At 55.2% G+C, this 16,324-nt stretch overlaps 1 protein-coding gene across 5 annotated transcripts in view; it reads right to left on the bottom strand.

The window, feature by feature from the left end:
• PRKCD (protein kinase C delta) overlaps window positions 1-16,324 on the bottom strand; it is a 31,513-nt gene that overhangs the window by 5,226 nt on the left and 9,963 nt on the right. For all 5 annotated transcript variants that reach the window (XM_078351156.1, XM_008981812.4, XM_002758426.7 and 2 more), the window contains 13 exons: window positions 8,748-8,881; window positions 7,494-7,693; window positions 6,042-6,102; window positions 5,703-5,865; window positions 5,580-5,611; window positions 4,131-4,216; window positions 3,758-3,887; window positions 2,736-2,836; window positions 2,014-2,110; window positions 1,686-1,786; window positions 1,377-1,550; window positions 1,035-1,126; window positions 335-397 (listed from right to left, as the gene is read on the bottom strand). In XM_078351156.1, coding sequence (XP_078207282.1) covers window positions 335-397; window positions 1,035-1,126; window positions 1,377-1,550; window positions 1,686-1,786; window positions 2,014-2,110; window positions 2,736-2,836; window positions 3,758-3,887; window positions 4,131-4,216; window positions 5,580-5,611; window positions 5,703-5,865; window positions 6,042-6,102; window positions 7,494-7,693; window positions 8,748-8,862 — 1,415 coding nt within the window. In that variant the 5' untranslated portion in view covers window positions 8,863-8,881. The remainder of the gene's footprint in view (window positions 1-334; window positions 398-1,034; window positions 1,127-1,376; window positions 1,551-1,685; window positions 1,787-2,013; window positions 2,111-2,735; window positions 2,837-3,757; window positions 3,888-4,130; window positions 4,217-5,579; window positions 5,612-5,702; window positions 5,866-6,041; window positions 6,103-7,493; window positions 7,694-8,747; window positions 8,882-16,324) is intronic.

Raw genomic sequence — 16,324 nt, 5'->3', positions numbered from 1 at the left:
TCTGGCGGAAGCTTAGATGACTCGATGGGGCTTCAGAGCAAAACTAATAGCTCCAAGGATGAGAGACACTGTAAAGTTCAGCGCCGCCCTCCCCACCAATGGTGTCAAATATGGGCAGTGAGTTCCTAGTTCCTGGAGCTGAGCCAGCCTCAAATGGGGGACCACAGGAATGCTAGCACCAGGGCAGGAGGTTTAGGCAAATACCCAGCTAAAGACAGATTCCCAGCAAAGAAGGAACTAGAGCTGGGCAGGATCCTGCTTGGAGCATTTCAGAAGACATGAGGGGGCTGGAGCCTCCCCTCCCAAGAGCCCCCCACCACCCTAACCCCTGCACCTATAAATGATGCCCTTGCTGTGTAGAAACTGCAGTCCACAGATGATCTCCGCTGCATAAAACCTGGGCAAGAGAGAGAGAGACAAAGCGTTCCAGGATCTCTGCCAAGCAGCCTCTGCTTCCCCTCAGGCCCTCATCCCCACCTCCAGGGGCAAGAAATGCTGCAAAGAACTCCATGGACAACCTGAGCCTGATCAAACATATCTTATATCAGGCAAGCAGGGGCTGGCAGCCCAGGCAGAAAGTTCTGAAGGGAAAGCTCTCAGTGAGCCAGTTCTATGAGAGTGTATGCATTTATATGCATGTACATATGTGTTTGCGTGCATGCACGTGCAAACACACATACACAGAGTTTGAGGGAGGGGCGTGTGAATGAGGAAAAACATTACAATGCAGGTCTGGGGATTACACACCAGGGTCCCGTGTCGTACAGGACCACTGTCTGCAAGGCTGCCCTGGCTGCCGCCCATGGAGGGGCCAGGCCCAGAGTGCTTGCGCCCACAGCCACAGCCTACTTGCCACCCATGGTTTCCTGTGTGGTGTGGACCCAGGCTACCCCCATATCTCCCCAGCTGCCACTCAAGCTCAGGCTGGCTTTTCTAGGGAGAGAGAGGAAGGCATGGAGGGCAGACTGGCAGTGGGCTCTGAGCCAGTAGCTCTTCCTCCACACTGGGCCCCGCCCCCCATGGCCCTCACGTACGTGGCACGGTAGAGTTCAAAGCGGCCTTTGTCCTGGATGTGGTACATCAGGTCCCCCCCATTGAGGAACTCCATCACAAAGAACAGGTGGTCCTGGGGTGGGAAGGGTGGTGAGCAGGGGTGAGGAATAGGTGGGAGGTGCCCTCACTGAGCGCCTCTGGGGTCATGTGCCAATAGGAAAGAGCAGGGACAGGCCCTGGCTGAGGGGGACAACTCTGCCCTGGGAGATGTGAGAGGAAAACATGGCCCTGCCTTAGGTGAGGGGGAGACACAGCCCTGACTTAGGGGGGCTGAGGGGCTGCAGCACATGGCATAGGGCAGTGGCGGCGGGAGGCACGGGCACCTTGGTCTGGAAGGTACAGATGAGGTGCGTGAGAAAGGGGTTCTCCGCGGCGAGCGTCAGCACCCGCTTCTCTACCATGGTGCATTCCACATCGTCATCGATCAGCACCACATCCTTCTTGAGGGCCTTGATGGCAAAGTACTCTCCCCTGCCCTTCAGCTCTCCAAGCAGCACCTGATGGGAGGCAGGGGTTCTGAGCAGCAGAGGATGGGGCAGGGGCCACAGCCCGACCCACAGACTCCCAACTTGGCCACCTAAGTGGAAGAAGCCAGCGTGGGTGGGAAGCAGGTGCCTGGTCACAGCCCTCACCTTCCCGAAGCTGCCTTTGCCCAGGACCTTGTGGAAGATGAAGTTGTTGATGTTGCACTTGCTGCTGCCCTCCCAGATCTTGCCGTAGGTCCCACTGTTGTCTGCCCAAGAGATGGCACCTCCTCAGATCAGAGTCTCAGTGTACACAGCTCCCCTCCCCTGGGGTCCGGGGTAGGCTGGGGGGAGGGGCCACAGAGAGGAAGGGGCTCACCCCCCAGGGCCAGTGGTTCCTCCCATGTCTCCCTTGACAATGGAAGGGAGGACAGTCCTCTTTCTGTGGCCTCATGAGGAATAAAAACTGTAATAGGGGTAGTGGAGCCGGCTTTACCTAGTGAGTCCTCCCCAGAGACTCCAGTCTTCTTCTCGAAACCCTGGTATATCCCAACAGGCTCTGAGGAGGCTGAGTCTGATCTCCGGGAGGCTCTCTGGGGAGGGAGCAGAGGTGGAGGATCAGACAGTCAGACCATTATCAGAACTCCCAGCACAGAGGGAAGACTCCCCAGCTGTAACTCTACCCTCAATGCCAAGAGGAGACAACAGGGGCACAGCCCCGGCCCCCTAAGCAGGCTGCATGGACGCACACACTTCCAGCAGCCCAGAGAAGCCTCGGTGGTCTGAAAGGCTCTGATTACAAACAGAAGTTTTGTAAACTGAATCCTACCTTCCAACCACTCACTCGACAGATTTTATTTGACTATTTTACTTCATTTCTGACTGATTCTAAAATTTTACCTTGAGGTTTTGTGGCATCCCTCAAGCCCCACCCACATACAGATGTCCACACCCAAAGTCTTAGTTCGAAGTGTTCCAACATCCGATCTTGTGGTCCTCCAGGTTTACTTTCAAGTAAAGAACTGCTTGAATAATGAATTTCTCATGAGAAAAAGCACCCCACCCTCTGCTGCCTAAATTCTTAAGTTGGATCTTCCCAAAGTAGAATCCTGGCTCTAAATACACCCTGGCTGCCTGTGGCTCCCCAGCAGTGGCTGTGAGCCTTGACTCTCCCTGACCCCATTGCCCTGTGTCCAGAGTGCCCTGGCACCTGCCCACCTGGGAGACTTGGTTCAAGGCCTCGGCCAAGAGCTTCTGGTTGATGCCGCAGAGGTTGGCCACCTTCTCCCGGCACTTATGGTGCACATTCATGCCGCAGTCTGGGGTGTGAGAGAGAAGTGGGGCTGTCAGTCTCAGAGCTCAGCCAGGGGCAGGGGGTGGTGGAGGAGAGGGGCAGGAGAGCAAGAGGAAGGAGGGATTTAGGGGGTCTGCTGGGTTCCTGTTTTTAGGAAAACATTGATCTGAAGCTATCATAAACACTTCAATCTTCTTTTTTTTTTATGAGACGGGGTTTTGTTCTTATTGTTGCTCTCCAGGCTGGAGAGCAACGGCATGAACTTGGCTCACTGCAATCTCCGCCTCCTGGGTTCAAGCAATTCTCCTGCTTCAGCCTCCTGAGTAGGTGGGATTACAGGCATGCGCCACAACACTGGCTAATTTTGTATTTTTAGTAGAGACAGGTTTCTCTATGTTGGTCAGGCTGGTCCTGAACTCCTGACCTCAGGTGATCCTCCTGCCTCAGCCTCCCAAAGTGCTGGGATTATATGTGTGAGCCACTGCGCCCAGCCAAGCACTTCAATCTTTCATGATTTAAAGAAAAAGGAAAAAGCAGAAGACATTGGACCTAATTTGAAACCCTTCAAAGAACATCTGGGTCAACTTAAGCACATTCCCTCCAGGGTCTCCTGTCTCATCTCTAAGTGAAGCAGAGGGCAGGGGAGGCCTGTGTGGGGCACCTGCCAGTGTGCACCAGGCCTGGCTTCAGCACCCTCTGCCCCCTGACCCCTCACAGGGACTCTCTAGGTCCTGCTCTTCCCCTCCAAACAGCTCAGAGAGGTGAAGAGTCTGTGGTCATACAGCAGGTAAGTGGCCAGGTTCACCAAGGCCTAGCCCTAATCAAGCCCCTGAATAAGGTGCCCTTCTCTAGGTGAGGGGGTGATGTTGGCATGGGGTGGCTGGAGTTCATGGCAGCACCAGCTGGGAGTGACCCTCCTGTAGCCCAGGGGCGGGGTGGCACACACCTTCACACTTTAATCCCTGCTTCACCAATCCCCAGAGCAGGCTGCCACAGTGGTCGCAGAAGGTGGGGCTCATGTAGTTGTAAACCTTGAAGCGGTGAGGCATGTCGATGTTGAAGCGTTCTTTCTGGAACTGGGGGTGGGGGTGTCACAGGCTGAGGGGCACGTGCCAGCTCCAGCCCCTTCTTCAACCCCTAGCTACCCCCAACCCCATGCACAACGAGATCCCAAGACAGCGCCACTGTGAGAGGCAAGGAAAGACTAAGAAAAATGGAGAGGGAGGGTGAGCTCCCCAGGGAAGCAGGGGAGACAGCAAAACACCCTCCCATCTGGCCAAGCCCTCCAGACCCCCAGCCCTGCCCGGACCCAGGCTCACTATGGTGTCCCGGCTGTTGGCCGCAGTGCCAGTGCATCTGCCGATGATCTTGTCGATGCATTTCTTGTGGATGGCAGCGTTACATTCTTGAAGAGGCACAGGCCCAGGAGGGGGAAGGGAAGGCACCGGGAGGGGCAGAGTCTATGAGCTGGTGCCTCTCGGCCCAGCCCAGCCCTCTACACAAAGCCACCGTTCTCCTGACCACCCACACCCTCACCCTGAAGGGGCCCAGCGCTTGAGTCTTCCTCCCGCCAGCCCTCAAAGGAGGAGCCTGAAGAGGACGGGACAGAGAGGACAGGCCAATCTGCAGGGGCTCAGAAACGAGGGAGTCCTAGCCGGCAGGGAGGTGGGCACGGGGCATTGCAATAAGGGAGGTGGGGGCAGTTATTTCCCTCTTCCAAGGCCTGGGAAGCAAACAGCTCCTAAGTGCCTTCTCTCACACATGCACATGTGTGAGACGCCTCAAAACAGACATGTGTACATACACACAAAGCATGTGTAATAATGATAACGGACTTCTTGCACAGAACCCCTTCCAGTGGAAGCACTTAAAATACAGCTTTACATATCTTATACCATTTGATCTTCACAATGACTCTTCTATCTATAATTATAATTAGATATAATTATAGATTATAGTTATATCTAATTTATAGATGAGGGACAGGCATGATGGCTCAAGCCTGTAATCCCAGCAATTTGGGAGGCCAAGGTGGGTAGATCACCTGAGGTCAGGAGTTCGAGACCAGCCTGGCCAACATGGCAAAACCCCCATCTCTACTGAAAATACAAAAATTAGCCAGCATGGTGGTGCATGCCTGTAATCCCAACTACTTGGGATGATGAGGCAAGAGAATCATTTGAACCTTGGAGAAGGAGGTTGTAGTGAGCCAAGATCACACCACTGTACTCCAACCTGAGCAACAGAACGAGACTCAGTCTCAAAAAATATATATAGATGAGGAAACTGAGGCACAGAGAAGTTAAGTAACTTTGCCTAAGGCCCTATAGCTAGGAAGTGGTAGAGCTGGGATTCAACCCAGGCAGTCTGGCTCCAGTCCACGGTGCCTCGTGCACGCACCCTCAGGGAGAGAGTGTGCTCGCACCTGTGTACACAGACACCCACCTCTACACAGAAGCACATGCAGCCATTGTGTGCCAGTAAAGGTCTCATAAAAGAGGCCTGGAGTGTGGCTTAGGCTACTTTCTGTGTGAATACTCTACTATGGCCAATTGCCAGCCACCAACTCCCGGTCACTGAACGTAGAGCTGGGAAGAGACGTGCAGAACTGGCTTTCCAGAGCAGCAGCGAGCCAGCCCAAGCACCCACTGAACTCAGCTGCTGTATCTACACTGGGAAAATTCGTGTGCACATACTGAGCGCACACAGGCACTGGCACGTGAGCACACACGGTACGTACATACAATCTGGGCTGTGGAGACACTTACGCCTGCATTTGTAGCCTTGCTTGTTGAGGCCCCTGAAAGGCAAAGTCCAGGCAAAGTGAGTACGGGGGAGCCCGGGATCGGCCCTACTACCCTGAACCAGCAGCGGGCACGGCCATCTCTCACCAGACAAAGTCTTTGCACACAGAACAGAAGGTGGGTTGCCCAAAGAAGGTGGCGATAAACTCATGGTTCTTGATGTAGTGGATTTTGGCCTGTTTGATGGCTCCACGGCGGTTCATCGTTGGGAACTTGGCCTCGTCCTCACTACGCATAGACTGTTTGCAATCTGGGGACCACAGAGTGGGGAAGTCAGCCCTGGTGTCTGGGAGGCGTGGCACTCCTGCAGTCCCTCCAAGGGTGGCCCTGGACATCTCTGCCGAAGGGAGTTGCTTCCCTACACCTCAGTGCTGGCTCTGCCTCTGAACCCAGCAAGGGAACCCTCCATTCCAAGGGAGTTCTTACCCACGTCCTCCAGGAAATACTGCACAGACATCAACACCTTGGCCTGGGGCTGCAGGTCCAGCTGTTGGGGGCCAGTGGCCGGGGGAGAACAAGGTCAGTGAGGGCGGCCTGGGCGAGGCCAAACAGAACTCGCCTCCATGGCTGGTACCCCAAGGCCAAGGCAGCCCCACTAAGGCCTAGCCAGACACCTGTCTGCCCAGTGTGAGCAGGGCCCTGCCCAAGCCCCACCCCTGAGTCCCACCCCCACCTTGTACCCAGGGGTATTATTACATTTGGGGAAGTGAAAGGGTCCAGCCCACACCCAGCCCAGACACATAGCTGGGGAACAGAGTGGGAAGGGAAATTCCCCACCTCTACCAGCTGCAGCCCCCTTAGCAAAGATCTTAGAATGGAGGCCCCTACCCACACACACATGCAGAGAGAGACAGATACATTCATCCTCATGCACCCACGCTGCTCCTCCCTCTGTGTCAAGGGCTCCTCATGTAGACTGGATAGTCTCGAGGGTGGGATCTGAGCCTTTATCGCTTCATCTCCCCCAAGACCCAGACCTGGTGACTGACATCCTCCCTTAGGGGAGTGGAGACAGCACAGCCAGAGACCCCTCTGTGTCCTGCCCGACTAGCCAAGGGTCAGTAAAGCCCCATGTCAACCTCTCACCCATCCCAGCCCCCTCACCCCTCGCAGGAGGCTGACTGGAGCCTCCAATGGTCCCAGGGCCTTTCCTGGTGGAGACATCTTGGTTACATTCCACATGTAACCCCAGGGGAGTTCTGCTAGCGCTGGCATCCTGTGGCCACCCAGAACACACAGGTGGTTGCATACACGTGCAGTCTCCATTTCAGCAGGTGAGTAGATGAGGCCATCAGCCTCCCCTTCTCCCACTTCCTTGCTGTTAAAGATCATTATGTTGCCCCCTCAGTGCCTGCCGAGGCCTAGAATATACACGAAGATTCCAAAAAGAACTGGAACAATGGATGCCTCTGGAAAGCAGGCCTGGCGAGGCCTGGTGTTGGGGCAGAGACACATCCTTTCATGTGGTTCAAAATGTTTTACTATGTGCATATCCTGCCTTTCCAAAATTAAAAAGGAAGAGGTAGTCACAATAAGGAAGTTGGGCGTGTTTAGCACCTGTTATGTGTCAGGTTCTGCAGTAAGCCCTGTACATCCAGCTGCTCCTTTCATTTGAACAACTGACCCTGAGGTAGGCACATTTAGCAGCGCCCTCCCTTAACAGATGCGGAAGCAGAAGCTCAGGGAGGCTGGGGATCTGATGAACTGCAAAGCTGGGATTCACACCCAGGCCACACTGGCCACAGAGCTGGACTAGTGGCCAGCACAGGGCTCAGTGACCTTCAGCTGTGCCCACTGACTGACCCACGCACACAGGCACGCGCGCGCGCGCACACACACACATGCACACGCATGCCTTATGGCTCGTGCGTCCCTCACCCAGAACTCGGCCTTCCCGTTGTTCTTCTTGCAGCGCTCGGCCAGCACCGACACACCCACGGTCACCTCAGACACAGGCTCCTCGGCTGCCCGCATTAGCACAATCTGGATGACGCGGCCCTCGTAAATGTGGGCGTCAAATGTTGACTTCCACTCAGGATACATGGTCGGCTTCTTCTGCACCAGTGTTTTCCCACGCTCTGCAACGGGGCCAGGCAGGGAAGGTTAGGCCAGGGCCCCTCTGTCCCTCCCTCCTGGAGCTCCACAACTTTCCCCTGGCAGAACCTGCCTGACTCTCCTGCCCTGGGGGCCTGCTGTGCTCCCCCAGTGCCCTCTAGAGCACAGAACTGTCCCAGGTGCCCTGCTACGTCCTCCCATCAGGCCTTTGCTCCTGCTGTTCCCTCTTGCTGTGACCCTCTTGCTCCAGCTTCATTTAAATGTCGCCTGCCTTACGCATTCACTCAGGGAACATGGGCTGAGAGCTGTTGCACACCAGCCATAGTATTTGAGGTACGGAACACAGCCGAAAGAAAAGCTATATCCGGGGCCTATCCTTCCTGGATCCCCAGTCCGGGTGGAGAATGCACCAACTCCCTCAAGTAACCGTTAAGCCACAGCTGTCATGAGACTGAAGAGGGCAAGGCTGGTAGTGCTAGACCTGCCTATGGTCAAGTGGTCACAGGGTCAAGCCTAAGGGTCAGGGGAGATTTCCTGGAGGAAGGGACAGTTCAGCCAATACCTAAGGGACAACTAGGGGTTTGCCAGGCCAGGGAAAAAGCAAGAGGGAATGGTGTGAGGTATGTGCTTCCTCCAGGAAGTCCTCCTGACCGCAGGCTCGGAGGGTGCCTTCTCTGGGCTTCCCTGTTGCAGGACTCACTGCTTTGTGATGTGTCTGGTTTCCCCACCTGACTGTGAGCCTCCCAGGGCAAGGCAAGGTCAGTCCTGGAGGATGACAGTATCCTCAGTGCCCAGCAAAGGGCCTGGCACAGGTGGAGATGTAGAAATTGTTGGGTAAAACAACCAGTGATGGAGGAGCCAGAAACTCCAGCCCCAAAGAGGGCTCAATTTGGTCATGTTCGTGGCCCTACAGAGACTCAGTGGCCTCTGCCTTCATAGCTGGGTGGGGCAGGGAGTCAAAGATGAGGAAGAGAAGAATCCTTCAGAGGTTCCAGGGAACAAGGCCAGGCCTCCTCAAGTCCCTCCAGCTGGGCCCATATTCCCAGCCCCTCTCCAGGGTCCAGCCTCCAGGTCTACCTGTGCTGAGTGCCTCCTTCATCTTCACGGCACAGAAGGGCTGGTTCGCCTCATCCTCGGCCTGCAGGGAGCCCAGCTCGTAGGAGTTGAAGGAGATGCGCAGGAATGGCGGCATGACGGGGCCTGCAGTGGGGCTGTGCACACACAGGGGTGAGGCTGGGTGGCCACGCAGGACCAGTGGGAGCAGCACTCAGGGACCCACTCCCCAGGTTGCGTTTGGCCCACATGATATACACCCATGATAGTCCCAGTTGCCAGTGTTAAAAATTGAGAGGTTTTAAAGCATATAGGTCCCAGCATCTTGTCCATGGCAAATGCTGGACCCAACACAAACGGTTCCCAGTTTTTCATCTGCCAAGACTGAATGGTTGGATGGCATGCTGTGGTCTCTGGTAAGGTGAAAGAGGGCATGAATATTGTGGAGGCCACGGAGCGCTTTGGGTCCAGGAATGACAAGACTAGGAAGAAGATCGCCATTGCTGACTGTGGACAACGCTAGTAAGTTTGACTTGTGTGTGTGTTTTTTGTTTTTTTTGTTTTTTGAGACAGAGTCTTGCAGTGTCACCCAGGCTGGAGTGCAGTGGTGTGATCTCGGCTCACTGCAATCTTCGCCTTCTGGGTTCAAGCAATTCTCCTGCCTTAGCCTCCCAAGTAGCCGGACTACAGGCGTGCACCATCATGCCTAGCTAATTTTTTGTACTTTTAGTAGAGATGGGGTTTCACCATGATGGCCCAGATGGTCTTAATCTGACCTCGTGATCCACCTGCCGCCACCTCCCAAAGTGCTGGGATTACAGGCGTGAGCCACCACACCTGACTGACTTGTGTGGTGCCTTATGGTGGTTTATCTTAACCACCAGACCATTCCTCCTGCAGCTCAGGAGAGCAGCCTCCACCCCACTTGCTCACAGTATCCTAGAATCTTTGTGCTCTCACTGCAGTTCCCTTTGGGTCCCATGTTTTCCTTGTTCCCTTCCATGCCTATCTGGATTGCAGAATTAAGTTTATGATTATTAAATAAAAACTAAATAACAACAAAAAAAAATTTGAGAGGTTTGCTGGGCACGGTGGCTCACACCTGTAATCCCAGCACTTTGAGAGGCTAAGGCAGATGGATTGCCTGCGGTCAGGAGTTCAAGACCAGCCTGACCTACATGGTGAAACCCTGTCTCTACTAAAAATACAAAATTAGATGGGAGTAGTGGTGCATGCCTGTAATCCCAGCTACTTAGGAGGCTGAGGCAGGAGAATCACTTAAACCCGGGAGGTGGAGGTTGCAGTGAGTGGAGATCACACCACTGCACTCCAGCCTGGGCAACAAAAGTGAAACTCCGTCTCCAAAAAAAAAAAATTGAGAGGTTTTACGTAAGTCTGGATTTGTGACGCCTCTGGTAAAACTGGAAAATGTGATGTTGGGCCCCCTGGGCAGCTAGCACTGGGATGGCTGCTCCTCTATCAACTTACCCCAGGCCAGGGGCACTCTCTTCACCCCTCCTCAAAACCCACCTGGGCCCTGGTGGCATCTGCATCTGTCACCCCAAGATATTCATTTGGGAAGTCACTCAGCACCTCCCTAAGTACCCTACTGCTGGGCACCTACTCCATGCCAGGCACCTGGTATGTGCTACTGTCACCTGGCAAAGGGACAGGATAGTGCTACCTCTTTCTTCCATCCTGTCCCATGCAACCCTTCATGATTTTCTAAGTTTAGGGTTTTTTCTTCATAACTACCCAGGTAGACAAGCAGGGACAAACACCCACACTTTTCAGCTGGGGAAACTGAAACCCTGAGGCAGAATCAGAACCAAAAGCTGACATTCCACTAACTTGGCACCCACTTTGTTCAGGGACCAGGGCAGTGAGAGGCTCTGCCTACCTCAGTGTGCCTGACCTTTCTGAACTTGACCCCTTGGGGCCAAGTGCCTCTCGCCTGCCTGGAAGGTTGCCTGCACCTTCAAACTAATTATTTCCCCAAATATAAAACAGATGGGCATGTTGGCTCACTCTCATAATCTTGGCACTTCAGGGGGCCAAGGTGAGAGGATCGCTTTAAGCCAAGAATTCAAGGCAACGTTGTGCCATGATCATGCCACTGCACTCCAGCCTGGGTGGCAGAGTGAGATCCTGTCTCTTTTCTAAAACAAAAACAAAAAACCCAAACCGTAACGCTGAATGTGCTTGCAGATTCCTACACGGAGGCTCCCACACTCCTGAGTTTCTTACCATTCTCTAAGTTAATGTTCACTACAGTAAGTGACCCTGAGGGCCTCCTCAGGTTGCCACTTGTGAAGGACACTCAGGTGTGCAAGCATCCATGCGCACACTGGCTCCTGCCCAGGCCCCACGAGGCCACTCCATAGCCTTGGTTGAGGGAGTGCTCACTCAATTTTGTGCACATGCACGCGTATTCACTCCATCCTGAACATAAGTCAGCACACAGGGGCACACTCAGACACACACATGTGCATGCACACACAACAGCTGCCCAGTCCCAGATGACATCCTCCAGCTCCTGCACAAGGTGGCCAGAGCAGTAGCCAGCTCTGTTGGAGCTCGCAGCTCACATGAGCTCACAGCAAATGCTGACCGCAGCCTGCAGCCCAGCCCAGTGGGCCCAGGCAGCCCTCTGAGGCCAGCAGCCGCCAGAGCAAAAAGCAGGACCCAGGTGGGGCAGACCCCACCACATTCCCTGCCCAGGCCTGGCTCCTACTCAGTGGATGTGAGAGTGGGTGTGTAAGCTCACAACTGAGCCCAAGTCCCAAAGCCTTCAGCCTAACACCAGCAAGTGGGCAGTGGGTGCTGTGTGCCAGGCCAGCTGCCCATGACCTCTTGGTGGGGGGTTGCTCTGGCTGCTCCCCAGGCCGAAGCATGCATGAACTGGTGCATGTGAGGCTGCACGGGTCTACAGGAATGTGATTGTATGCAGCCATGGGAGTGGGTGGCACACGGCCACTCAATGCTGGAGTGAAAAGCAAGCTGCATGGGCTTGGCGTCGAGTGTGTGTAGGAGTCTGGGTGAGCATCCAAAGCCGTAAGCAAGACGGACATTTTGCCCCTCTTCCTGTCTGGCTTAGCCCTGAGAGTCCGAGAGATCCAGCACTCAGGTGAGTGCTCCCTGGGTCTGGAATGATTGGCAGGTCTGTGTCCACACATCCAGGGCCTGATCCCAGCAGATGTAGCTCTGCTGTTAGGAAAAGCTGGAGAACCAGCTGGGACAGTAAGCAACTTCTGAGTGCCTCGAAGGATGATGAGGGTTGAGGGAGCAGGGGTGCAGAGATCAAGGAGGGGCAAGTATGTTGCAGGGGCCTGGGCTTCTAGGGGAGAGAGATTCAGGGCAGCACATGTGGCAAAACGATGGTCAGGCCGCCTGGGTGCTATACCCTGACACCAACATTGCCTTGGCTATGGTCTCTGTGCAGGTCACTTGGCCTTTCTGAGCCTCAGCAACCCCACCTCAATTGCCTGATGAGGAATTGAGCTCAGGGTAGTAGTGATAATGAGAACTCATGTAGGATGAGGGCCACAATCAACCCAACAGGCCTTGGGGAGGGGGGTCCTCTCATCACTATCACCCCCTCTCACTTGCAGCATCCATCCCACACCTCCCTTCACAGTTTACAAAGTACACTCACATCCCCCACCACATGCACTTCTCAAGCCCTGCAGCCTGGGAAGACAGTCCTGGTTACAGACTCCATTGCTCAGATAGGGACACCAGGTCTCCATGAACATACAACTCACTCAGGAGCACCAGATGCTCCAATACCAGCCAGCCAGCTCCTCCTCCTAGACACCGACACTTGGGGCCCAGCCCTAATATCCCACAGGCTCCACGGCTTCCCCTGCCCCCAGCCTGCCCAGCAGGAGCTATACAGGAGGACTACCCCAGGACGGCATGGATGGTGGAGGAGACAGTGGGTCAGAGAAGCCCCAGGAGGCTGAGACAGAGCCCAGGACCCACCCACCCGAGGGCGGCCCTCCAGCTCTCTCAGGCCACACTCAGAGCAGCTGCTGCTCACAGTTAGAAGCCACTGGAGGGAAAACCACAGGCCCCAGCCCTGAACCTGCACTGCCAAGCTGCAGTGCTATGAGAACGAGGGAGCCATGGTCTCCATGGGCTGCCCCGAGGCTACCCAGCAATAACCAGAGGGTCAGACCCGACCTGGGACTAAATCCAGGGCATGAGCTCTGGCCAGGTCCTGCCACCTCCTCTGCCCCTAACTGTACTACCCAGAGCCCCGTATCTTCTTCCATCTCTGTGTGACCCTGAGAGAGGTCCTGGGCCTCTCTCAGCCACACGTCCCTACTCTGCACAGCAGAGGCAGTCTGCCTCTACCTTTCAGAATGTATGGCAGGGAGAAGGGGGTGAAGCAGCAGCACAAAAGCAAGGTGTGCTGACTATTTATAGCCCCCAAGCAAATAGGCCCTGGGCCACAGGCCCCAAAGGAAGGCCGCTGGCTCAGCCCCAGACTAATGGGACTCTGCAGGGCCAGAGGGTGCCGGGGGCTGAACACCACACAGCCTCTATGGGGACAAGCTCCTTGGAGCCTGGCCTTTCCTAGCTGCCTAAGGGCTCCTAGCCTCTATTCTCCTGCTTCTCCAGACTAGAGCAGAGGCAGCTTTATAAAGCAGAGAGCACTGGACTAAGGGTCAGTGTCCAGGTATGAATCTCAGCTCCTCCACTTACAAGGACAGTCCTTTTCTGAGGCCAACAATGTAGCAGATTACCTCTGTAATTACATTCGCTCACTTTATCCCTGTGTGGACCCAGAAGCTGGGCATTTTACTGACGAAGAAACCAAAGCTCAGAGAAGCTAAGTGACTGTTCAAGGCCACACAGCCAGTAAGTGGTGGGAAGATAAATCCAGGCCTGCCTGATGTTGCAGCCCAGGTCCTTTCCAGTACGCCACGTTGGGAAGGAGAGAAAAAGGGAGAGGAGGGTAGAGGTGGAGATGGATAAAAGTTCCAGGAACAGCACAGACAAACACACATGAAGACAGAGAAAACAGGGAGGTAAGGGTTGCAGGAGACAGGTCCCCCATGCCTGACCAGTGGTCTTCCCTCCTGATCTCGCCGCTTGAACCAGCCTCCATCTCCAAACCTGGAGAAGGGCCAGGCACAATGGCTCATGCTTGTAATCTCAGCACTTTGGGAGGCTGAGGCAGGCAGATTACCTGAGGTCAGGAGTTTGAGACCAGCCTGGCCAACAAGTGAAACCCGTCTCTACTAAAATATAAAAATTAGCAAGCTGTGGTGGCACACACCTATAATCCCAGCTACTTGGGAGGCTGAGGCAGGAGAATAGCTTGAACCCGGGACGTGAGGTTGCAGTGAGCTGAGACCAAGCCATTGCATTTCAGCCTGGGCGATGGAGTGACACTCCGTCTCCAAAAAGCCAAACAAAACAAAACCTGGGGAAGGCTTGGCCACACTGGATCCCAGCCCCAGGGAATGTAATCCCAGCAGCCCCGAGGTAAGGAAAGGCAGTAGCTAAGTTGGGCCAGAGCAGGTAGGTCACCTCCTCTGGGACAAATGGAAACCTGTTCCTATCCAGTACCCGGCAGTGGGCAAGGCCAGCCTCAAGGTGATCAGCGTGACCTTGAGGTTGGAGCTCCTGGCGCACAGAACTCCTGGTTGTCTCCAGCAGACAAGTATGCGTGTTGCACATCCACACGGGTGCTGGTAAATAGCAGCAAAGGAGGCGGGGGTGAGGGACATGGCCTGAGGGGCACTAGCAGGAACAGAAATGCATTTGCTAACTTTTCTACATCACATGTAACTTGTTGGACAATGGTTTTGTCAAAGGTGGAAAACCCCAACAAGCCAGTATCTCTCCAAAAGATAGGTCTTCAGAGACTGACATGCCCATCTGCTCACTGAACAGAGGAGGAAACTGAGGCCAAGGTTCTGCAGTAAGAGTCCCCTGGCTCCCAGATCTGGCCTGGTCCCCTCCACCCCATCACTTCCCTGGTGTTTGATTCTGCCTCACAGGCCACAGAGTGATGCCCATTGGTCAGAGAAGTAAGCTGGGCTTGAGGAAAGAGGCCTTGGTCAGGCTGCTGGCAGGAAGGTGTGTGAGAGCAGAGGGAGGCCTCAGAAACATCTATGGGAGAAATGAGGTGGCAGGCCAAGGTCAGTCAAAGCAAGGGCAATGAAAGACCAGCTGTAGCCCCTTGTGGGTATGGAAGGGTCTGGCTCCCTTGAACAGACCCCCAGGAAGTGGGGGATATTCCCCATGCTGCCTACTGCAGCCCTCTCCCACACACACTTGCCACCTGCCATGGAAGTCACTACTGCATAGCAGGTGACATAAAGCGGGGGCCCTCCTAAGGATGCAGACTCTGCCTAGGGAGTCCACAGTGCAGAATGCCACATCCTCACGGATGAATAAAGGAGAGCCGAGGAGACCAAGGCCCAGGCAGGGGCAGAAAGGACAGTGAGAGGAAGTGTGATCAGCAGGAGGGAGCAGGACTGGTCCCGGCAGTCATGGCAGGGCAAGGGGGCCGGGCATGGTGGAGCTGCCAGGTCAGGTAGGCAGGTGGGTGGGGAGCTGGGCTGGGAGGCTGGCTGCCTTGATGGTCTTCCCAGTGGAAACAAGGCAAAGAGGCCATGTGGGTTTCACAAGCCAAGAAGTGGGCTCAGCAAGAAAAACAGGAGGTGGGAGGGGAAGGGCTAGCAAGATCCTTTAAGGCTCCTCCACCAGGGCTCATCCCCCAGCTTCCACAAGCCCAGCCCTGTGCTGAGATAAGAACCAGATCTATGGACTCAGGTCACAGCCAAGTCCCATAGCAAGAGGTGTTCCCTATACCTGCTCCTCCCAGGACAGGTACCTCACCCCAAGCCAGGGCTCCTCCTGGACCTCTCCCTCACCCCACACAGACCAACCACTGCCTGTGGCCTCTCCCCCGCCCCCCGGCCTTCCCCAGCTCCCTCCCAGTTGTCACCACCTCTGGTCCCTCCCCTACCCATTCTTTCCACAGCTCAGAACCTCCTAGGCTCTCGCTGCTGCTGGAGAAAGCCCAGACCTCTCCAGGCCTTCAAGGCCCCCCACACCCTGGCCCTGCCCTGCTCTCTACCTCAGTGCCCACTCTGCCGCTCTGTGAGCATGGATCTCACTTCCCAGCCCCATGTGTCTGCAGATGCTATTCCCTCAGCTGGAATGGCCTTCTGAGTTCCCACAGATCCTTCCAGGCAGCTCAAAAGGCTGGCCCTGGGGGACCCTTCCCACCTCCCAGGAAGCTAGCTGCTTTCCCACTGCTAACCTCTGCCACACCAGGCCCATGGAACTCACAGCCTGGTGGGGAACAGTCACATACACATGTGATTACAAAGGAGGGGAAGACTGCTGTAGGATGTGCCACACAGGCAGTGAGTAGTAGGGAGCGAGGGGGGCTGGAGCAGAATAGAGGCTGCAGGGGCCTACTGGCTGGGGGCCTCCGATCTGAGGGGTCAGCAGGGGCATAATGGCCTGCCCTGCCAGAGGGTCTGGAAACGTCAGAGGGGCAGGACTTGGGAGCCTGGCTGTCATGGGCTCACAACCACCCCTGCCAGCTTGTGTAGGGTAGGGCCTCCTTGAAA

The sequence above is a fragment of the Callithrix jacchus genome, chromosome 15 (assembly GCF_049354715.1).
Source record: "Callithrix jacchus isolate 240 chromosome 15, calJac240_pri, whole genome shotgun sequence".
Taxonomy (NCBI): Eukaryota; Metazoa; Chordata; class Mammalia; order Primates; family Cebidae; genus Callithrix; species Callithrix jacchus.
The sequence above is the reverse complement of the archived record's forward strand: the minus strand, read 5'-3'. Positions and strand labels throughout refer to the sequence as shown.